This window comes from Pristiophorus japonicus, chromosome 16 (genome assembly GCF_044704955.1).
Source record: "Pristiophorus japonicus isolate sPriJap1 chromosome 16, sPriJap1.hap1, whole genome shotgun sequence".
Lineage (NCBI taxonomy): Eukaryota > Metazoa > Chordata > Chondrichthyes > Pristiophoridae > Pristiophorus > Pristiophorus japonicus.
The window spans coordinates 69679427-69702805 of NC_091992.1; the positions used below are offsets into that span (position 1 = coordinate 69679427).

The 23379-nt window shown below is 47.6% G+C and overlaps 1 protein-coding gene across 1 annotated transcript in view; it reads left to right on the forward strand.

The window, feature by feature from the left end:
* Positions 1 to 23379, forward strand: part of tmem104 (transmembrane protein 104) — a 300243-nt gene that overhangs the window by 141803 nt on the left and 135061 nt on the right. The window contains exon 9 of the mRNA XM_070856816.1: positions 5595 to 5667. Within this exon, the coding sequence (XP_070712917.1) occupies positions 5595 to 5667 (73 nt within the window). The remainder of the gene's footprint in view (positions 1 to 5594; positions 5668 to 23379) is intronic.

Genomic DNA, 23379 nt, shown 5'->3' on the forward strand with positions numbered 1-23379 from the left:
CAAATAGTAGTAGTGAGGTTGGGGACAGCATCAAACAAGAAATTATGGGTGTGTGCAATAAAGGTACAACAGTTATCATGGGCGACATTAATCTACATATTGATTGGGCTAACCAAACTGGTAGCAATGCGGTGGAGGAGGATTTAGGGATGGTTTTCTAGACCAATATGTCGAGGAACCAACGAGAGGGCTGGCCATGCTAGACTGGGTGATGTGTAATGAGAAAGGACTAATTAGCAATCTTGTTGTGCGAGGCCCCTTGGGGAAGAGTGACCATAATATGGTAGAATTCTTTATTAAGATGGAGATTTTGACAGTTAATTCAGAGACTAGGGTCCTGAACTTGGGGAAATGTAACTTCGATGGTATGAGACGTGCATTGGCTAGAATAGACTGGCGAGTGATACTTAAAGGGTTGACGGTGGATAGGCAATGGCAAACATTTAAAGATCACATGGATGAACTTCAACAATTATACATCCCTGTCTGGAGTAAAAATAAAACTGGGAAGGTGGCTCAACCATGGCTAAAAAGGGAAATTAAGGATAGTGTTAAATCCAAGGAAAGGGCATATAAATTGGCCAGAAAAAGCAGCAAACCTGAGGACTGGGAGAAATTTAGAATTCAGCAGAGGAGGGCAAAGGGTTTAATTCGGAGGGGGGAAATAGAGTATGAGAGGAAGCTTGCTGAGAACATAAAAACTGACTGCAAAAGCTTCTAGATATGTGAAGAGAAAAAGATTAGTGAAAACAAACACAGGTCCCTTGCAGTCGGATTCAGGTGGAATTTATAATGGGGAACAAAGAAATGGCAGACCAGTTAAACAAATACTTTGGTTCTGTCTTCACGAAGGAAGACACAAATAACCTTCTAGAAATACTAGGGAACCGAGGGTCTAGCGAGAAGGAGGAACTGAAGGAAATCCTTATTAGGCGGGAAATTGATGGGATTGAAGGCCGATAAATCCCCAGGGCCCGATAGTCTGCATCCCAGAGTACTTAAGAAAGTAGCCCTAGAAATATCCTAGATCAATGGTGATCATTTTCCAACAGTCTTATCGACTCTGGATCAGTTCCTATGGACTGGAGGGTAGCTAATGTAACACCACTTTTTGAGAAAGGAGGGAGAGAAAACGGGTAATTATAGACCGGTTAGCCTGACATCAGTAATCGGGAAAATGTTGGAATCAATTATTAAAGATGAAATAGCAGCACATTTGGAAAGCAATGACAGGATCGGTCCAAGTCAGCATGGATTTATGAAGGGGAAATCCTGCTTGACAAATCCTCTAGAATTTTTTGAGGATGTAACTGGTAGAGTGGACAAGGGAGAACCAGTGGATGTGGTGTATTTGGTCTTTCAAAAGGCAGGCTGTTGACAAGGTCCCACACAAGAGATTGGTGTGCAAAATTAAAGCACGTGGTATTGGGGGTAATATACTGACGTGGATAGAGAACTGGTTGGCAGACAGGAAGCAGAGAGTCGGGATAAACGGGTCCTTTTCAGAATGGCAGGCAGTGACTAGTGGAGTGCCGCAGGGCTCAGTGCTGGGACCGCAGCTATTTACAATATACATCAATGATTTGGATGAGGGAATTGAGTGTAATATCTCCACGTTTGCAGATGACACTAAACTGGGTGGCAGTGTGAGTTGTGAGGAGGACGCTAAAAGGCTGCAGGGTGACAGACAAGTTAGGTGAGTGGGCAAACGTGTGGCAGATGCAGTATAATGTGGATAAATGTGAGGTTATCCACTTTGGTGGCAAAAACACGAAGGCAGAATATTATCTGAATGGCAGCAGATTTGGAAAAGGGGAGGTGCAACGAGACCTGGGTGTCATGGTACATCAGTCATTGAAAGTTAGCATGCAGGTACAGCAGGCGGTGAAGAAGGCAAATGGTATGTTGGCCTTCATAGCTCGGGTATTTGAGTATAGGAGCAGGGAGGTCTTACTGCAGTTGTACAGGACCTTAGTGAGGCCTCACCTGGAATATTGTGTTCAGTTTTGGCCTCCTAATCTGAGGAAGGACGTTCTTGCTATTGAGGGAGTGCAGCAAAGGTCCACCAGACTGATTCCCGGGATGGCAGGACTGACATATGAGGAGAGACTGGGCCTGTATTCACTGGAGTTTAGAAAGATGTGAGGTGATCTCATAGAAACATATAAAATTCAGACGGGACTGGACAGGTTAGATGCAGGAAGAATGTTCTCGATGTTGCGGAAGTCCAGAACCAGGGGACATAGTCTAAGGATAAGGGGTAAGCCATATAGGACTGAGATGAGGAGAAACTTCTTCACTGAGTTGTTAACCTGTGAAATTCCCTACTGCAGAGAGTTGTTGATGCCAGTTCATTGGATATATTCAAGAGGGATTTAGATATGGAACTTACGGCTCAAGGAATCAAGGGGTATGGCGAGAAAGCAGGAAAGGGGTACTGAGGTGAATAATCAGCCATGATCTTAATTGAATGGTGATGCAGGCTCGAAGGGCCGAATGGCCTACTCCACCTATTTTCTATGTTTCTATGTTAGGTTATGCTTGAATTGTATAAAACACTGGTTAGGCCGCAGCTGGAGTACTGCGTGCCGCTTTGGTGGTCACATTACAGGAAAGATGTGATTGCACTGGAAAGGGTGCAGAGGAGATTTACAAGAATGTTGCCTGGACTGGAGAATCTTAGCTATGAGGAAAGATTGGAGATGCTCGGTCTGTTCTTTGGATCAGAGGAGGCTGAGGGGAGACCTGATCGAGGTGTATAACATTTGAGGGGATTGGCTAGAATGGATAGGAAGGATCTGTTTCCCTTGACAGAGGGGTCAACAACCAGGGGGCATTGATTTAACGTAATTGGGGGGGAGGTTTAGAAGGGATAGATGGGGAAGTGTCTTTACCCAGAGGGTGGTGGGGGTGTGGAACTCACTGCCTGAAAGGGTGGTAGAGGCAGGAACCCTCACCACATTTAAAAGATAGTTGGATATGCATTTCAAGTGCCTTAAGCTGCAGGGCTACGGACTTCGAGCTGGACAGTGAGATTAGACTGGATCGCTGTTTGTTGGCCGGCATGTACACAATGGGTCGAAATGGCCTCCTTCTGTGCTGTAAATGCCTATGATTCTATGTTTGAGAGGTGTAACTGTGTCTGGAGTTGTAATCGCTACAGGTGATGTACCAGCAACAATCACACTAACTGTGAAACCACCTTCAACTAAGCCCTGTCCTTATTCTCACAGCGGCATACCCAGAATATTCCTAATGACCATCATTAAAAAGCCACCAAAGTGACTTCTTAGAAATGTCATAAACAACTTGTCCAGCCATGAGAAAGTATGCAGATTAGTGCATGAATCTGTCGGTGTACGAGGCAAGTTATAATAATAAATTTGTTTGACAGCGTGTGAAACAAATTATTATACAGGATGTTAACTGCTGATCACCACAAATGAATGATCACGATGAGTGTGTTGGGCCAGCCTGGGAATAGTGTTTTGGAAGCTACTGCATTCCTGATGGCACGTATTGAAGGAAGTGGACATTGGTAGTTGAGTTGGGAGAGAATATTGTGCTTTAGATGCGGGTGATTATCAAGAGCTCCTTTAGGCAGGTTACATGCTGTCCACAGCATAGCCCGTGTGTGTTTATTCTGTTGGATAAAAGTCAATAGAAATGCTTAACAAAGTTAAATCATAACTAAAGCAAATGGCCGACTACTGCTCCTATTTTCTATGTTTCGATGTTGTACAGATGCCTAAACTGGGAAAAATAGTGACTGGGTGAGGACATGACCAAGATTAACCATTTGGTGTATCCAGGCTGGTGCTGTGTGATAAGTGTCTCCCACTGATTTGCCTGTAACTGATATCCATGAAGTGGCTTTCCAGAGGGAGGGAAACTTAAAGCATGGGTACTCACTGCGCAATTTGCATGCGCTGAAAATCGGCTTTTCCGATCTGTCAAGTTTCTAGCTAGATAGATCATCCGCAGATCGGGAGCGAGGACATTTGATGGGGCAAGATTTCCGATTATTTACGGATACCTTGCCCAGCAAATGTTCTCAAAAATTTTGCACTTGAAAAAGCAGGCGTATAGCCAAATTTTACAGGTGTAAGTGTTTAAAAATACACACACATTTTAAAATAGTTATAAAAACACAATTTATTCTTAAAAACCCTCCCCACTACGGTAAGTTTATTTTTAACCATAATTAAAAAAACTTTTTTAAAAATCGGGAAAATATTTTATTTTTATAAGGCATAACTTGTGTAATTTCAATTAATTTTAAATGTGTGATCTGTTTGTTTTTTATTATTATTTGGTGTGATTGCTTTTGTTCCCATTAATAGCACTGAGAACTGGTAGATACGCACCTCTCAGTGCTATTGATGGGAACCTGTGAAATACTTATCATATTGGTTGAGCAGTCACACATGACTGCATCTTCTGCGTTGGGACCCTCTGCACAGGAGGAGAAGGCCTCCCCGTCGGAAATCAGGGCACCTTTAGACCACCAGGTAAATTCGTTAAAAAATCTCCAGTGAGGAGGCAACTGCCCGCGGGAAGCCCCCCAGATGGATTTCTGGGACAGTGTCTTAGCCAGCAGGACATTTTGCTCCAGGTTTTTGTATTCTACTTGCATAACTGACTGATTTCCTGTGTGAATTTTTCGTTATGAACTATTTTTCACGTGAATCAGCCAATTCGATTCACTCCACGTGATATCAAGCAGCGGCTGAGCGCACTGGATACAGCAAAGGGCCCCGACAACATCCCGGCTGTCGCGCTGAAGACTTGTGCTCCAGAACTAGAAGCGCCACTAGCCAAGCTGTTCCAATACAGCTGCAACACTGACTGGCATCTACCCGACAATGTGGAAAACTGCCCAGGGTATGTCCTGTCCACAAAAAGCAGGACAAATCCAATCCGGCCAATTACCGTCCCATCAGTCTACTCTCCATCAGCAAAGTGATGAAAGGTGTCGTCGACAGTGCTATCGAGCGACACTTACTCACCAATAACCTGCTCACCGATGCTCAGTTTCGGTTCCGCCAGGAGCACTCAGCTCCAGACCTCATTACAGCCTCAGTCGCAACATGGACAAAAGAGCTGAATTCCAGAGGTGAGGTGAGAGTGACTGCCCCTGACAGCAAGGCAGGATTTGACCGAGTGTGGCATCAAGGAGCCCGAGTAAAACTGAAGTCAATGGGAATCGGGGCAAACTGTCCACTGGCTGGAGTCATACCTAGCACAAAGGGGAGAGAGAGACACAAATAAATGTGTGAGGGATATGGAGATTAACACATACAGGTTTTAAAATTATATTAGAAGAAAAAATAGAAGAGTGGGCCATTTAAAAGCAGATGCAGGTAATATTGCAAATGAAAATAAGGAAATGGCAGATTTGTTGAATAATTACTTTCAGTTTTCACTTTAGGGGAAGAGGATGTACCTGACATTCCAGGGAAATTAAAAATGAATCAAGTGCTGGAACTCATGAAAGTTAATTTAAGCAAGAAAATAACATTTGAAGAAATAATGGCAGTCGAGGCCGACAAATCCCAGGACCTGCTGGGTTCCATCCAAGGAAATGGGTGAAGAAATTGCAGGTGTTTTTCTATTCAGGAATTGGCCTTTTGGATTGGAAAATTGCAAATGTATTGTTTAAAAACGGTGAGGAAACAAAACCAGGAAACTCTAAACCTAACAGTCTAACCTCTATTGTGTGGAAGTTATTGGAATCTATAATTAAGGACCGAGTGACTGAGCACTTAGAGAAACTTGAGGTGATTAGAGAGCGCCAACATGAATTTGTTATGTCTAACAAACATCATTGGCTTTTTGAATATAGTAGTCAGGATTGTTTATATGGACTTCTAGAAGGTATTCAATAACGTTCCACATGAGAGACTGTTAGCTAAAATTAAAGCTCATGGAATTGAAGGCAAATTATTGATCTGGTTAGGAGATTGGTTAGGTGGTAGAGGACAGAAAAGGGATAATGGGTATGTACTCACTAGCCCATTAACCCACAACTCACCTCGACAACTTGAACTGCCTTCCACTTGCAGGAACTCACCCAACTCCTATTCGAATACTTTCAGGGAATCCAAACTCACTGGACTTGCTGACAACCTTTTCAAGAAGTATTCCTGGTACCTAACCTAACTCTGTTTTTGCAGTTTATACCGATCGCCCCCTGTCCTCTCCTGCCTGTCTAGCTCAGGTAATCTGTCCACATAGACAGAATCTAATTTCTTCATTATTTTAAAGACCGAGGTAAACAGCCCCAGCTCTCTCAGCCTGGCTGGGTAGCTGAGTGCCATTAAACTAGGTATCAATGGAGTGGTCCTGCAGGGCTTGGTATCGCCTGCCATGTGAGGGGCTCAAAACTGGACACTGGATGTGTTCAAACTAAGGTCTTGTTAACTCTTAATTCATTAAGAATTGTAATTCTCGATTTATATTTAATTGCCATAGTTATGCCCTTTGAAGTCAGTCATGGGCCTTCAGTGAATCATGAACTGTAAATCCCATGTCCTTCTGCTCAGAAGTATTATGTATACAACCCGACATGGTCAATGTTGCTGAAGATTTCCCCTGCCCAAATGCACCATGCTCCTCTTTCAACACTGCACAAATATCTGTCAATAGACACCTCCCTCAGACTATTCCCCCTCAAATCCTGAGTACTGTGCATAACTTTGCATATTGAGGAGAAAAACAGGCTTTTTTGGCAAACCAAATATCCTGAAAACATTAATTATTGTGATTATTTAACATCAAAAAAGTGACACTTGGATGAGCAAATTGCCTTCTGCTTCAGGGTACATGGGGAACTGAAGGTCTGCTACTTGTAACAACAATCTGTTCATGACAAAGATTACAGTTTTATCCCCCAGACTGTTAGAGATTGGGTGAATAGCTTTCAGTTATTCTTTATCTCTCTCCCTCCCTCCCCCCCTCGCTCCTCACTCACCCCACCCTCACTCGCCCTCCCCTCCCCCCCTCGCTCGCCCTCCCCTCCCCCCCTCGCTCGCCCTCCCCTTCCCCCCTCGCTCGCCCTCCCCTCCCCCCCTCGCTCGCCCTCCCCTCCCCCCCTCGCTCGCCCTCCCCTCCCCCCCTCGCTCGCCCTCCCCTCCCCCCCTCGCTCGCCCTCCCCTCCCCCCCTCGCTCGCCCTCCCCTCCCCCCCCTCGCTCGCCCTCCCCTCCCCCCCCTCGCTCGCCCTCCCCTCCCCCCCCTCGCTCGCCCTCCCCTCCCCCCCCTCGCTCGCCCTCCCCTCCCCCCCCTCGCTCGCCCTCCCCTCCCCCCCCTCGCTCGCCCTCCCCTCCCCCCCCTCGCTCGCCCTCCCCTCCCCCCCCTCGCTCGCCCTCCCCTCCCCCCCCTCGCTCGCCCTCCCCTCCCCCCCCTCGCTCGCCCTCCCCCCCCCCCCTCGCTCGCCCTCCCCCCCCCCCTCGCTCGCCCTCCCCTCCCCCCCCTCGCTCGCCCTCCCCTCCCCCCCTCGCTCGCCCTCCCCTCCCCCCCCTCGCTCGCCCTCCCCTCCCCCCCCTCGCTCGCCCTCCCCTCCCCCCCTCGCTCGCCCTCCCCTCCCCCCCCTCGCTCGCCCTCCCCTCCCCCCCCTCGCTCGCCCTCCCCTCCCCCCCTCGCTCGCCCTCCCCTCCCCCCCTCGCTCGCCCTCCCCTCCCCCCCCTCGCTCGCCCTCCCCTCCCCCCCCTCGCTCGCCCTCCCCTCCCCCCCCTCGCTCGCCCTCCCCTCCCCCCCCTCGCTCGCCCTCCCCTCCCCCCCCTCGCTCGCCCTCCCCTCCCCTCCCCTCGCTCGCCCTCCCCTCTTTCCCCCCCCCCCCCCCCCCCCTCGCCCGCCCTCCCCTCCCCCCCGGGCCTGATGGTCTGCATCCCAGAGTACTTGAGGAAGTGGCGCTAGAAATAGTGGATGTATTGGTGGTCATTTTCCAACATTCTATAGACTCTGGATCAGTTCCTATGGACTGGAGGGTAGCTAATGTAACCCCACTTTTTAAAAAAGGAGGGAGAGAGAAAACAGGTAAATATAGACCGGTTAGCCTGACATCAGTAGTGGGGAAGATGTTAGAATCAATTATTAAAGATGAAATAGCAGCACATTTGGAAAGCAGTGACAGGATCGGCCCAAGTCAGCATGGATTTATGAAGTGGAAATCATGCTTGACAAATCTTCTGCAATTTTTTGAGGATATAACTTGTAGAATGGACAAGGGAAAACCAGTGGATGTGGTGTATTTGGACTTTCAAAAGGCTGTTGACAAGGTCCCACACAAGAGATTAGTGTTCAAAACTAATGCACATGGTATTAGAGGTAATGTGTTGACGTGGATTGAGAACTGGTTGGCAGACAGGAAGCAAAGAGTAGGGATAAACGGGTCCTTTTCAGAATGGCAGGCAGTGACTAGTGGGGTACCACGGGGCTCAGTGCTGGGACCCCAGCTATTTACAATATACATTAATGATTTGGACGAAGGAATTGAATGTAATATCTCCAAGTTTGCAGAAGGCACTAAGCTGGGTGGCAGTGTGAGCTGTGAGGAGGAAGCTAAGAGGTTGCAAAATGATTTGGACAGTTTAGGTGAGTGGGCAAATGCATGGCAGACGCAGTATAATGTGGATAAATGTGAGGTTATCCTGGTGGCAAAAACAGGAAGGCAGAATATTATCTGAATGGTGACAGATTAGGAAAAGGGGAGGTGCAACGAGACCTGGGTGTCATGGTACATCAGTCATTGAAAGTTGGCATGCAGGTACAGCAGGCAGTGAAGAAGGCAAATGGCATGTTGGCCTTCATAGTGAGAGGATTTGAGTATAGGAGCAGGGAGGTCCTACTGCAGTTGTACAGGGCCTTGATAAGGCCACACCTTGAATATTGTGTACAGTTTTGGTCTCCTAATCTGAGGAAGGACATTCTTGCTATTGAGGGAGTGTAGCGAAGGTTCACCAAACTGATTTGCGGAATGGCAGGACTTGCATATGAAGAAAGACTGGATCGACTAGGCTTGTATTCACTGGAATTTAGAAACATATAAAATTCTGACGGGATTGGACAGGTTAGATGCAGGAAGAATGTTCCTGGGGAAGTCCAGAACCAGGGTTCACAGTCTAAGAATAAGGATTAAGCCATTTAGGACCGAGATGAGGAGAAACTTCTTCACTGAGTTGTTAACTTGTGGAATTCTCTGCCACAGAAAGTTGTTGAGGCCAGTTCATTAGATATATTCAAAAGGCAGTTCGATGTGGCCCTTACGGCTAAAGGGATATGAAGAGAAAGTAGAAATGGGGTACTGAAGTTGTATGATCATATTGAAGGCTCGAAGGGCCGAATGGTCTGCTGCTGTACCTATTTTCTATGTTTCTATAAGACGGAAAAAAATATTGACACCTTTGTACCTCTTGAATAAGCTTGTGGTTGGATATTCCTCAATCTTCATCTGCTAATGATGTTTGGTTAGAACAGGGTATTCCTCCCTCATAGTTTCATCTGTGCTAAACATGGGAGCAAGTTACAGTAAAAACTAACTATGGGCTTGCAATATTTGATTTGGGGGTGGGCATGGTAGATTTGCAGTTTAAGCCTCTAATGGTTGTGAGCAGTGTTTACGGTTTGATAAACCACTCTTAATAGCTTTGCCTGTAATTTGCGATAGCGCTGCCCTTGAAAAAAGCTGGATACAGCCATATATAGCCAAGCATATTGGAGAATTCTCAAACAGCAAAGCGGGAAATAAAAAGCAGCTTTAAAAAAAAAAAAGTTAGGGCGCAAAATAAAGATTGGTACTTTCACATGGAGATAAGGTAGAAGTTGAAATATCACCAACAAACTTTAAAAAAAATGTTTTTTTATTGTAATTTTTATCATAATGGAGAAATTCGACACTCCTCAGATATAAAATTAGTTTTTCAGTGCCATAATGTTTGAATATAAGAAAGACTTGGACTTATACAACACCTTTCATGTCCACCGGATGCCTCAAAGCGCTTTACAGCCAGTAAAGAACTTTTGAAGTGTAGGGACTGTTGTAATGTAGGGTTGGACATTGTTATGCTGTTAAAACCCAAGTTACATCTATTCCTTGAAGGCTTAACATTTAATGGGGTATTTAACAGCGATATTACTGCTGAAGAGCCCAGGTTTTTGCCATGGCTTGCCAGCCATTTGCGGGGGTTGTGGTGGTGTCCACAACACCGCCAGTCTTGGAGCAGGGAATGACTGACTGCAACTTCAGGATTTCCATGTTTAGATGCGCATGTGCCTCATGCTGAAGTTGCGGTCAGCTTCAGAGGGGTAATAACAGCGAACGCTGACAATCGCTGTCATCACCCACCGCAAAATCCCGATCATTGTGAACATTAAGATTTATATTTCCCAACTTCTAACATTTTGTTTTAAGCACCCAAAAATTAACTCAATGTTGAACATCTTACACGATAACAGATGATTCTTTTTGTTTCCTTTTTAGCAGCTTTTTAATTGGTCACTTCTGCAGCAGCACAACTTCTAATTGCAGCTGGCATATCCATCCATTAATGAATGTGGAGTTGAGGTTGATGAATGTGTGTTTGCACTGAGGACCCAGATTCTCCCATTGATCCTGAAAACCCAATGCAATTTTAATGACTCATTTTTCTGTGTCAAAATTCAAACTCCAGGAATGGATACATAATCACTTTCCTTACGCTGGCTCAATAAAGATTATAGAGCTGCTGAAAGTGGGCTCCTTACTGATGTCATTGGTCACTATATTGGATTGTTGTGTATTTTTGAAACTGTTTTATCTCCAACAGAAACCTATCTTCAGTTATACACTTGAATTAAATTGTTAGCTGCTAATCTCAAAGCGGAGTCACGGGCAGTAGAATCTCTTGAATTGTTGGTCTCCAGTACATTGGCAATTGCTGAAAGTTAACACAACTGCCACATCAAAGTGATGAACCATTAAAGTCTTTCATACTTGTATTGCAGCAAACTCCTGTGTGCCATCCAACATTGTACATCTCTACTGTAACTGTGTGTGAGACTGTGTATCCTGGAGTGAACATAAGAACATAAGAAATAGGAGCAGGAGTCGGCCATTGAACCCCCTCGTGCCTGCTCCACCATTCAATGGCTGATCTGATCGTGGGCTCAGCTCCACTTCCCTGCTCGCTTCCCATGTTCCTTTACTCCCTTATCGCTCAAAAATCTGTCTATCTCCACCTTTTATATATTCATTGACCGAGCCTCCACAACTCTCTGGGGCAGAGAATTCCACAGATTTACAACCTTCTGAGAAGAAATTCCTCCTCATCGCAGTTCTAAATGGGCAATCCCTTATTCTGAAACTATGCTCCTCCTAGTTCTAGTCTTCCCCATCAGTGGAAATATCCTCTGCATCTACCTTGTCGAGCCCCTTCAGAATCTTATACATTTCAATAAGATCACCTCTCATTCATCTAAACTCCATTGAGCACAGGCCCAACCTGCTCAACCTTTCTTCATACGTCAACCCTTTCATCTCGGGAATCAACCTAGTGAACCTTCTCTGAACTGCCTCAAATGCAAGTATATCCCTCCTCAAATCAGGAGACCAAAACTGTACGCAGTACTCCAGGTGTGGCCTCACCAATACCCTGTACAGTTGTAGCAGGACTTCTCTGCTTTTATACTCCATGCCCCTTGCAATAAAGGCCAGCATTCCATTTGCCTTCCTGATTACTTGCTGTATCTGCACACTAACTTTTGTGTTTCATGCACAAGGACCCCCAGGTCCCTCTGTACTGCAGCATTTTGCAATTTTTCTCCCATTTAAAAAATAATTTGCTTTTTTATTTTTTCTGCCAAAGTGGATAACCTCTCACTTTCCCACATTATACGCCAACTGCCAAATTTTTGCCTACTCACTTAGCCTGTCTATATCCCTTTGCAGATTTTTTGTATCCTCCTCATAACTTGCTTTCCCACCCATCTTTGTATCAGCAGCAAACTTGGCTACATTACACTTGGTCCGTTCATCCAAATCATCAATATAAATTGTAAATAGTTGAGGCCCCAGCACTGATCCCTGTGGCACCCCACTCGTTACTGTTTGCCAACCGGAAAATGACCCATTTATCCCGACTCTCTGTTTTCTGTTTGTTAGTCAATCCTCTATCCATGCTAATATATTACCCCCAATCCCGTGGCCTTTTATTTTGTGCAGTAACCTTTTATGTGGCACCTTATCGAATGTCTTCTGGAAGTCCAAATATATCACATCCACTGATTCCTCTTTATCCACCCTGCTCGTTACGTCCTCACAGAACTCCAGCAAATTTGTCGAACATGATTTCCCTTTCAATAAAACCATGCTGACTCTGCCTGACTGAATTATGCTTTTCCAAATGTCCTGCTACTGCTTCCTTAATAATGGACGGCAACATTTTCCCAACGACAGATGTTAGACTAACTGTCTATAGTTCCCTGCTTTCTGTCTGCCTCCTTTTTTAAATAGGGGGGGTTTTACTTTTGTGGTTTTCCAATCTGTTGGAACCGCCCCAGAATCCAGGGAATTTTGGTAGATTACAACCAATGCATCCACTATCTCTGTAGCCATTTCTCTTGAGACCATAGGATGCAAGCCATCAGGTATTGAGGATTTGTCAACCTTTAGTCCCATTATTTTACCGAGTATTTATTTCGTGACAGTGATTGTTTTAAGTTTCTCCTTCCCTTTAGCCCTTTGATTATCCATTATTGGGATGTTTTTAGTGTCTTTTACCGTGAAGACCGATACAAAATATTTGTTCAAAGTGTCTGCCATTTCCCTATTCCCCATTATTAATTCCCCAGTCTCATCCTCTAATGGACCAACATTTACTTTAGCCACTCTCTTCCTTTTTATATACCTATAGAAGCTCTTGCTGTCTGTTATATTTCTTGCTATTTACTTTCATGATCTAGCTTCCCTCTCATCATTTTCTTTTAGTCGTTCTTTGCTGGTTTTTAAAGGTTTCCCAATCCGCTAGCCTCCCACTAATCTTGACCCATTTGTATGCCATTGTTTTCAATTTGATACCATCCTTTATTTCCTGGTTATCCCTTCTCTTGCAGTCTCTCCTTCTCATTGGAATATATTGTTGAAAGTTATGAAATATCTCCTTACTGCTCATCAACTGTCTTGCACCTTCATCTATTGTCGACTTTAGCCAACTCTGCCTTCATAACTTTGTCGTCTCCTTTATTTAAGCCGAGGAGATTGGTTTGAGATCCAACTTTCTCACCCTCCAATTAAATTTGAAATTTTACCTTGCTGTGATCACTCTTTCCGAGATGATCCTTTACTAGATCATTTATTCATCCTGTCTCATTACCAGATCTAAAATAGCCTGCTCCCTGGTTGGTTCCGCAACATACTGTTCAAGGAAACTATCCCGGATACATTCTCTGAACTCTTCCTCAAGGCTACCCTGGCCAATTTGATTTGTCCAATCAATATGAAACGTAGAAATATAGAAAATAGGAGCAGGAGTAGGCCATTCGGCCCTTCGAGTCTGCACTGCCATTCAATATGATCATGGCTGATCCTCTATCTCAATACTATATTCCTGCTTTTTCCCCATACGCCCCTCTTAAATATATTCAATAACTTGGCCTCCACAGCCGCCTTTGGTAGAGAATTCCACAAGTTCACCACCCTCTGAGTGAAAAAGTTTCTTCTCATCTCGGTCCTAAATTTCCTACCCTGTATCCTGAGACTGCGACCCCTTGTTCTATACTTCCCAGCCCGGGGAAACATCCTCCCCGCATCCAGTCTATCCAACCCAGTCAGAATGTTATACGTTTCAATGAGATCCCCCCCTCATTCTTCTAAACTCTAGTGAATACAGGCCTAGTCAACCCAATCTCTCCTCATACGACAGTCCTGCCATCCCAGGAATCAGTCTGGTGAACCTTCGCTGCACTCCCTCTATGGCAAGTATATCCTTTCTTAGGTAAGGAGACCAAAACTGCACACAATACTCCAGCTGCGGTCTCACCAAGGCCCTGTATAACTGTAGTAAGACATCCTTGCTCCTGTACTCAAATCCTCTTGCAATGAAGGCCAACATACCATTTGCCTTCCCAAACATGCACCTGCATGTTTGCTATCAATGACTGGTGTACAAGGACACCCAGGTTCCTCTGTACATCGACACTTCCCAAGCCATCACCATTTAAATAATACTTTGTCCTTCTGTTTTTCCTACCAAAATGGATACCTTCTCATTTATCCACGTTATACTGCATCTGCCATGTTTTTGCCCACTCACTCAACCTATCTAAATCGCCTTGCAGTGTCTTTGCATCCTCCTCACAACTCACAATCCCATCTAGTTTTGTGTCGTCAGCAAACTTGGAAATATTACATTTGGTTCCCTCATCCAAATCATTTATAATTAATATATATATAAGTGAATAGCTGGGGCCCAAGCACTGATCCCTGTGGTACCCCACTCGTCACTGCCCGCCACCCCAAAAAAGATCCGTTTATTCCTGCTCTCTGTTTCCTGTCAGTTAACCAATTTTCAATCCATGCCAATACATTACCCCCAATCCTACGTGCTTTAATTTTGCACACTAACCTCTTATGTCGTCATCATCATCATAGGCAGTCGCTCGGAATTGAGGAAGACTTGCTTCCACTCCTCAAGTGAGTTCTTTGGTGGCTGAACAGTCCAATACGAGAGCCACAGACTCTGTCACAGGTGGGGCAGATAGTCGTTGAGGGAAGGAGTGGGTGGGACAGGTTTGCCGCATGCTCTTTCCGCTGCCTGCGCTTGATTTCTGCATGCTCTCGACGTCGAGACTCGAGGTGCTCAGCGCCCTCCCAGATGCACTTCCTCCACTTGGGGCGGTCTTGGGCCAGGGGCTCCCAGGTGTCAGTGAGGATGTCGCACTTTATCAGGGAGCTTTGAGGGTGTCCTTGTAACGTTTCTGCTGCCCACCTTTGGCTCATTTGCCGTGAAGGAGCTCCGAGTAGAGCACTTGCTTTGGGAGTCTCGTGTCTGGCATGCAAACAATGCGGCCCGCCCAGCAGAGCTGATCGAGTGTGGTCAGTGCTTCAATCTGGGGATGTTGGCCTGGACGACGACGCTGATGTTGGTGCGTCTGTCCTCCCAGGGGATTTGTAGGATCTTGCGGAGACATCGTTGGTGGTATTTTTCCAGCGACTTGGTGTCTGCTGTACATGGTCCATGTCTCTGAGTCATACTGGAGGGCGGGGTTTTACCACAGCCCTGTAGACCAAGCTTGGTGGCAGTTTTGAGGGCCCAGTCTTCAAACACTGGCGCACTGGAGGCGGTGTTGAATCTCGTCGTCGATGCCTGCTCTTGTTGATGGGAGGCTGCTGAGATAAGGGAAGTGGTCCATGGTGTCCAGGGCCACGCCGTGGATCTTGATGACTGGGGGGCAATGCTGTGCGGCGAGGACAGGCTTTGTCTTACGGATGTTTAGCGTAAGGCCCATGCTTTCGTACGCTTCAGTAAATACGTTGACTATATCTTGGAGTTCAGCCTCTATGTGCGCAGACGCAGGCGTCGTCTGCGTACTGTAGCTCGACGGAGGTTGGGGTGGTCATGGACCTGGCCCAGAAACAGCGAAGGTTGAACAGCTTCCCACTGGTTCTGTAATTTAGTTCCACTCCAGCAGGGAGCTTGGTGAGGTGGAGCATGGCGGCGAGGAAGATTGAGAAGAGGGTTGGAGCCAGATGGCCCCCGGGGTAGTAGTTCCCTAGGGATCTCCCCCACTCCAACCAACACTCTCCAGCTATTGGCAACTCCGCCCCACCCCCCCCCAGGCTGTCTAAACCTCCCCTAGCCAAATAGACCCTAATAAGGGATCCTAAGCACGTACCCATGTCCCATCCCTGCGAGTCCCACGAGTTTGGACCATTCCGGCCTACCTCAGGCTTCCCACCACATCACCCTCCTGCAACATCTGGGCGACCTCCGACGACCTTTGGAGGCGGCGTCCTCGACGTGGACCTGACTATCGGGCCTCCATCCCCCGCCACCCTCCAACGGCGATCGGAACACCTCCAGCGACGACAGTCTGGACCTCCCCGACGACGGCTGGACCTCCGATGGCGACAGACGACCTCCTCCTCAACGACGATTGGGTCTCCCCCTCCTACGTTGGCGACTGGCCTCCCATCCTCCTTCAGCGACGACTGGAGCTCTCCTTCCCCACTGGTGACTTGGCCTCTTCTCCTCCAGCACGTGGTGAGTACCATGGCTGTGACCCCACTGCCCTCCCACCCTGAACCCCGGTGGGCCACTGACCCTCCCAATGCCTGCCCCCAACCATGCCTTGGACCACCTACCATCAAGGGCGCTACCCAGCGGCGAGCCTACGGCCAACATCTCGCCATAGGCAACTAGGCCCATACAGCAGTGCCTGGTCTCCAGTCATCTTGGACCCCCTTGCCACTGGATCAAGACCTTGTTCAGCTAAGCCCGTGTGGTAGCCGGTGTGCAACGACCACCCCACATTAACCTCTTATGTGGGACTTTATCAAAGGCCTTCTGAAAATCCAAATACACTACATCCACTGGTTCTCCCTTATCTATTCTATCAGTTACATCCTCAAAAAACTCCAGTAGGTTTGTCAAACATGATTTTCCTTTCATACATCCATGTTGACTTTGTTTAATCCCGTTAATATTATCTAAGTGTCGTTATCACATTCTTTATAATAGACTCCAGCATTTTCCCTACTACTGATGTTAAGCTAACCAGTCTGCAGTTCCCTGTTTTCTCTCTCGCTCGCTCCTTTCTTAAATAGTGGGGTTACATTTGCCACCCTCCAATCTGCAGGGACTGTTCCATAATCTATAGAATTTTGGAAGATGACAACCAATGCATCCACTATTTCCATGGCTACCTGTTTTAGTACTCTAGGATGCAGATCATCAGGCCCTGGGGGTTTATTGGCCTTCAGTCCCATTAGTTTCTCCAGCACTATTTTCTTACTAATAATCATTTCCTTTAATTCCTCTTGCTCACTAGACCCTTGATTCCCTTGCATTTCTGGGACGTTATTTGTGTCCCCTTCCGTGAAGACAGAACCAAAATATTTAATTGTTCTGCCAATTCCTTGTTCCCCATTGCAAATTCTCCCGTTTGAAGATTAAAATCGCCCATGATTATTGCCGATCATTTTTACAAGTCTCCATTATTTCTACGCCCACCAGTGACTACTTCCCCTTATTATTCCTTATCTCCACCCAAACTGATTCTACATCTTGATCTTCTGAACCAACATCACTTCTCACTACTGCACTGATCTCATCGTTTATCAGAGCTACCCTACCGCCTTTTGGTGCGTGTGTGTGCACTAAATCTCGAGCGGTGTGTGTGTGTATACTGTATCCCAAGCGGTGTGTGTGTGTATACTGTATCCCGAGCGCTGTGTGTATACTGTATCCCGAGCTGCGGGTTGTGTGTACTGTATCCCGAGCGGTGTGTGTACTGTATCCCGAGCGGTGTGTGTACTGTATCCCGAGCGGTGTGTGTACTGTATCCCGAGCGGTGTGTGTACTGTATCCCGAGCGGTGTGTGTACTGTATCTCGAGCGGTGTATGTGTGTGTGTACTGTATCCCGAGCGGTGTATGTGTGTGTGTACTGTATCCCGAGCGGTGTATGTGTGTGTGTACTGTATCCCAAGCGGTGTCTGTACTGTATCCCGAGCGGGGTGTGTGTACTGTATCCCGAGCGGTGTGTGTACTGTATCCCGAGCGGTGTGTGTGTGTGTACTGTATCCCGAGCGGTGTATGTGTGTGTACTGTATCCCGAGCGGTGTATGTGTGTGTATGCTGTATCCCGAGCGGTGTGCGTGTGTACTGTATCCCAACGGTGTATGTGTGTACTGTATCCCGAGCGGGGTGTCTGTACTGTATCCCGAGCGATGTGTACTGTATCCCGAGCGGGGTGTGTACTGTATCCCGAGCGGTGTGTGTGTGTGCTGTATCCCGAGCGGTGTGTGTGTGTACGTACTGTATCCCGAGCTGTGTGTGTGTGTGTGGGAGCTCTTTTCCCCCATAGCCCTGTAAATTTCTCCTTTGCAAGTATTGATCCATGGCTTCACACCTCCTCCTTTACATGGCAAACCAGTATGACCTGAAAATGTCCATTTCTTTCAGGCGAGCTTGGTTAGAATAATTCCCAAGGGTGACACAAGGGCCATTTCACACTTCAGATGTCTTGCATCTGCAGTCCCATGTAGTAATACGGACCCTTTGGGCCGTCAGTACCACTCATGGAAGAGAGGTTGTGGCCCATCAGCAGGAATGTAGTTGTTATCCCCAAAATCTGCAGCTTTATTCTGCTTCCTATTGCCTCGTGCTAATATCACTTTGGTCATTTGACCATTTCTTGTTTTCCATTGAAGCACTGGATGGGGTGGTATTAAGATTGAAATTGCCCTTTTTTGGGCCCGAAGCGGAGCAGAGTGGTAATTCCTGGTGATAAGCAGTGTGCCTGCAGAGTGGAGTTTGCAGAAATTCCCTTCCTTGCCATTTGATGCTAACCATCAGCTGCTTACTGGCCGCCTTAAAGGGCAGGTTTTGCAGCTGAGTTTTGAGTTTGTCTTGACCTGCATCGGAGGAGATGGCTGCAAGGGGAGGTTTGAGGGCGGCGAGGTGCTTCAGCGACACAGAACTCGAGACTCTCTTCGAAGGTGTGGAGGGAAGGAGGCGGCTATTCTTCCACCAACTCGAGGTGTCATCACTGAAGCCTGAAGGGAGATCGAGGAGCCAATGCAGGACGATGCTAACCGACCTTATTCGAGTGATGAAAGGGAGTACATGTTCCCCTAACTCCTCACACATTACAGCTGCCACACCTTCACCTTAACTTGTTTCTCACCAACACCACTCAGTAGCTGAAGTGCGAGTTGATCGCTGGGCCTGTATGTGTGACACTCACAATGGACGATGCCTTGCCTCTGACAATCACAGCTGCATGTAATGGACCTACACTGGCACTCATTGCCGAGGCCTCCGGAAACTGACACTTACTGACTTTCGGTGCTTTAAGGCCAAGGTGGCGCACAACCGTGCCACCCAACAAGCCCCTGGTGGGGAATGGCAGAATGTGCCGCTCACAGATCGTGAGTCAAGGGTACAGCGGCTAGTGGGCACGCACGTTGGGCTCCTTGTGGCTGCTGGTTGCTCCGACAGCATGGGTAAGTGAGTGTTCAGTGCCATTGTTCCCTCACAGTTCATTGGCCGACTATTGCTTATGCTGCTGTGCAAGCTGCTTGCTGCATGGTGCAATGCGGCCCCTCACTCTCACCGCATCCCTTCTCCCTTTTATGCTGCAGATGATACCCCCAGAGTCATCCTGAGCGACAGCGAAACCCTTGACGCGACTGGCAGCCACAGTCAGGAGGAGACACTTGACACCCTCGTTGATCTTGGCGGCATCTGGGATAAGGGAGATGGAGAAGGGGAGAGCTCTGCCAGCAACAGTGCGTCACTGCTTCCTACAGTCCCACGCACCAGTTCAGACACGGGGAACTTAGATTTAGGACAGGGGTCTGCACTGGGTGTGCACTGGGACCTAGCTGGCTGCAGCATGCTGTAGGGCCAAGGGAACCTCGAGTGCCATCTCTCCGGGGGTGCGAGTCCTGCTGAGGAGGTCTCGGACCAGCCCATCGATGTTGGGGCTTATGAACAAAGGGTGTAGGCCATTCAATTACAGCTCTAGGAGGCAATGCAATGGGTGCCCGAGAGGCTGTGGCAAATGGTGAGCAGCGTGGCGGAAACCACCTCCTGCATTGTGGACAGCTCTGCGCACACCATGGGGACCATCATTGCCAGTGTGCAGGCGATGGTGGACTCCCAGAATGAGCGTGCGGATCCAGTTGCGACGACGTGTCTCTTGGCCCAGGTGACAGCTGTCATTGCAGCTCAGGTGCAAGGGAGCAAGCATGACTGTGCTTCTTTGGACATGATGGCCGCTGCCCTGGAAGCTCAGAATGCTCTCATGCGCTCTGGGCAACAGGCCACGGTGCGTCTGACTGCTGTCGTCTCTGATGGCTTATAGAGTGTAGCTGCTGTCATGCCGTCTCAGCTGGAGGCTATGTGAGATCTGACTGCTGCCATTGCGGCTGGGTCAACCGGGGGCTTAACGGTGCCACCCCACCCCGCCGACCTGTGCTCCAGTGGGGAGGTGGGGGGCTGCCCCGGGAGAGTGGCACAGGCTCCTGGGAACAGGAGACTGATGTGGGCTCTCCGGTTCTCAGCAGCCCTGAGCAGAGACCTGCCACTCTGCAATTGCAGCCAACCATGGCTTCGCCCCAGCCACTTCCGACTGAAGGCGCACAGGAGGATGCGGCCCGTTCTGCAGCCGGTCCTTCCAGGGCCAGGGCTGAATGAGGGTGTCTGAGAAGGACATCTGTAGCTTCCTCTACAGACATACAGCAGCCTTCCCAAAGCCAGGAGGCAGCCACAGGGGAGACACTGCGGCATACTGTAAGGATAGGTCTGCGTAAGATGGGGAATAAGGAGTTGCACAAGGGTGATAATTAATCATGAGTGTTTTGGAAACCCTTTGTGTGGGTTTTAATAACTCTCATGTTTGGAAATTGTGATCAGGTCTCTCATTTTACTGTGTGGGAATGATGTGTGATGGGCTCGCTCCGGGACATGGGCAGATGCAGGGTGAAGTGGGCATTGACTCGTGAACCGGGCAGCAATGAGATGCCGCTCCTCCTCCCCCTGCTACTCCCCACACCCCCCCCCCCCCCAATCCGGTGCCCCGCCTCCTCCTCCTCGCGCCCCGCCTCCTCCTCCTCGCGCCCCGCCTCCTCCTCCTCCTTCTCCCGCCTTGCCCCGACCCCACGCCCCTAATATGATGTGAATTTCAGATTTAAGGAAGCTATAACGCTTCCTTTACACTCGGTCAGCACCTGACTACTGCCTATCTTGCACCGCGCTCGGTCTCTCGCTCGCCATTGGAGTCCAGGGAGAGTGAAATGGGGAGAGGTGTAGAAACGGGCAGCCAGCCTGGTCCTGTCTGTTTCCCACAGCGCAGCTCGCGTTCACGTTCACATTACCCCTTGCGTCTGAAAGTGTTCCCTGCTGCAGTGCCAACTCTTGCCACATGGGCTTTTCAGGACAGTGAAAATTGTTTTAAAAACATCATTAATACAACATGTCCACTGATGCAGTATCACCACAGTACAAACCCCAATGGAAGGATGTTGCACTTTGTTTGATCCATACCATGAGGCTTTTTAACCACTGGATCTAGAACGTGCACCTTTGCACTTTGCTGTCGGGTTGTGGGAGACCTTGTGTCACAATAGCCTTGAATTTACATTGCAGTAATTGGAGTCGGTTCAGTATTGCACTCTGATTGGCCCCCACTCCATTGAAATATAATGACAAAGTTCAATACTCAAAGAGTTAACATTCAGAGAATGGAGTCAGCCAACACAGTTAATGGTGTCAATTTTTATTCTGCTGCACTGCTGTTGCTCATCGCGTGCTGCCAGCTGCCTTATGGACCCTGTAGGTGAGAGCGTCTGTAGAAAGGGGCATGGATTTTTTAGCCCATGTATTCACTGTGGGCCTGTTCCTCTCCACGCACTGTGCACTAAAACCCTGCTGCTCCACCAGTTGGCTCAAGCTGTTGCTAAATTGCAAAACACACCTGTTTCTTAATAGCTAAATACCTCTGCTGTCTCCTTGTGTCGAAGCCTTCAATCTGATGCATGAGGTAGTCAGCTTGGGCAGGCACCTGTTAAAACAGCTTTGATGCAGTGGCCATTAATCCAGGGCTCTAAGGAACAGCTCCCTATTTTTTTAGCCTTCGATGTTTCACCCCACACACACGAATGCATTTGACTAGTGGTGCCTGCAAGTTAGGGCCAGGATGGACTGATATTGGCTGTGGTTCTTCATTGAACCATTTATCTTGTGCCAACTGAACAGTATTCTGACTATATCCAAGAGTACAGTGAGACATGTCGAGCAATTAGGTTATACTCGCTGGAACAGAGTCTAGTCTGGGCATTTTAGAACCTGAATTTCGATCAAATTCAAGTAAATAGATGCAGTGAAGGCTGTCAACTGCTCCCCCCCTCCTCCCCCCACCAAAATCCAACGGTCTGTGTCCTGCTTGTTGTGTCTGTATCTGCTGTGTTTTATTTACTGTCGGGGTCCTGAGCAGTGAGCTGTTTCAGGGCAGTCCCAACAGACCCATCACAAGGCAGCTGCCCCTGTTTACTGCAAACTGTATTTACGCCTGCAAAATCAAAAAGATTGAATCCAAAATGCAGTGTTTACAATTGAGCATCTGTTTAATGCAAGGAGTAGGTTTACTTTACTGAAGTAGATTTTTTTTTTCCTACAAGCGAGCTTTAGTAGATCAGATCCTTTCAGATAGTTCAGATGCAAAATACTAACTGTAAATCTCACCACAGGGAAAGAAGAAAGACAGACTTGCATTTCTGTAGCGCCTTTCACAAACTCAGGACGTCCCAAATCGCTTTACAGCCAATAAAGTACTTTTGAAGTGTAGTCACTGTTGTAATGTAGGAAACGCGGCAGCCAATTTGCACACAGCAAGCTCCCACAAATAGCATTGTGATAATTACCAAATAATCTATTTTAGTGATGTTGATTGAAGGATAAATATTGACCAGGACACCGGGAATAACTCCACTGCTCTTCAAAATGGTGCCATGGGATCTTTTACGTCCACTGAGAGGAGAAGGGGCCTCGGTTTAACATGTCATTGGAAAGACGGCACCTCTGAAAAGTGCAGCGCTCCCTCAGCCAAGACATTTTTAGTGAAGAACTGGGTGGGGGGCGGGCTACCCAAAACATAATCCAGGAAAGGATCATGAGATGAGCAGTACTGCACTCTCCTAGCCCCCTACTTGGGAAGATTGGTAATCTATCATTGGTCAGGGTCACTGAACCATTCAATCATAGAACGGTTACAGCACAGAAGGCCATTTGGCCCATCGAATCCATGCCTGCTCTAGAGCAAGACAGTCAGTCCTATTCCCCTGCTCTATCCCCGGAGCCCTGCAAGTTTATTTTCCTCAAGTGCCTATTCAATTTCCTTTTGAAATCATTGATCGTCTCCGCTTCCACCACCCTCGTTGGCAGCGAGGTCCAGGTCATAAGAACATAAGAAATAGGAGCAGGAGTAGGCCATACGGCCCCTCGAGCCTGCTCCGCCATTCAATAAGATCATGGCTGATCCGATCATGTACTCAGCTCCACTTCTCTGCCCACTCTCCATAACCCCTTATTCCCTTATCGTTTAAGAAACTGTCTCTTTCTGTCTTAAATTTATTCAATGACCCAGCTTCCACAGTTCTCTGAGGCAGTGAATTCCATAGATT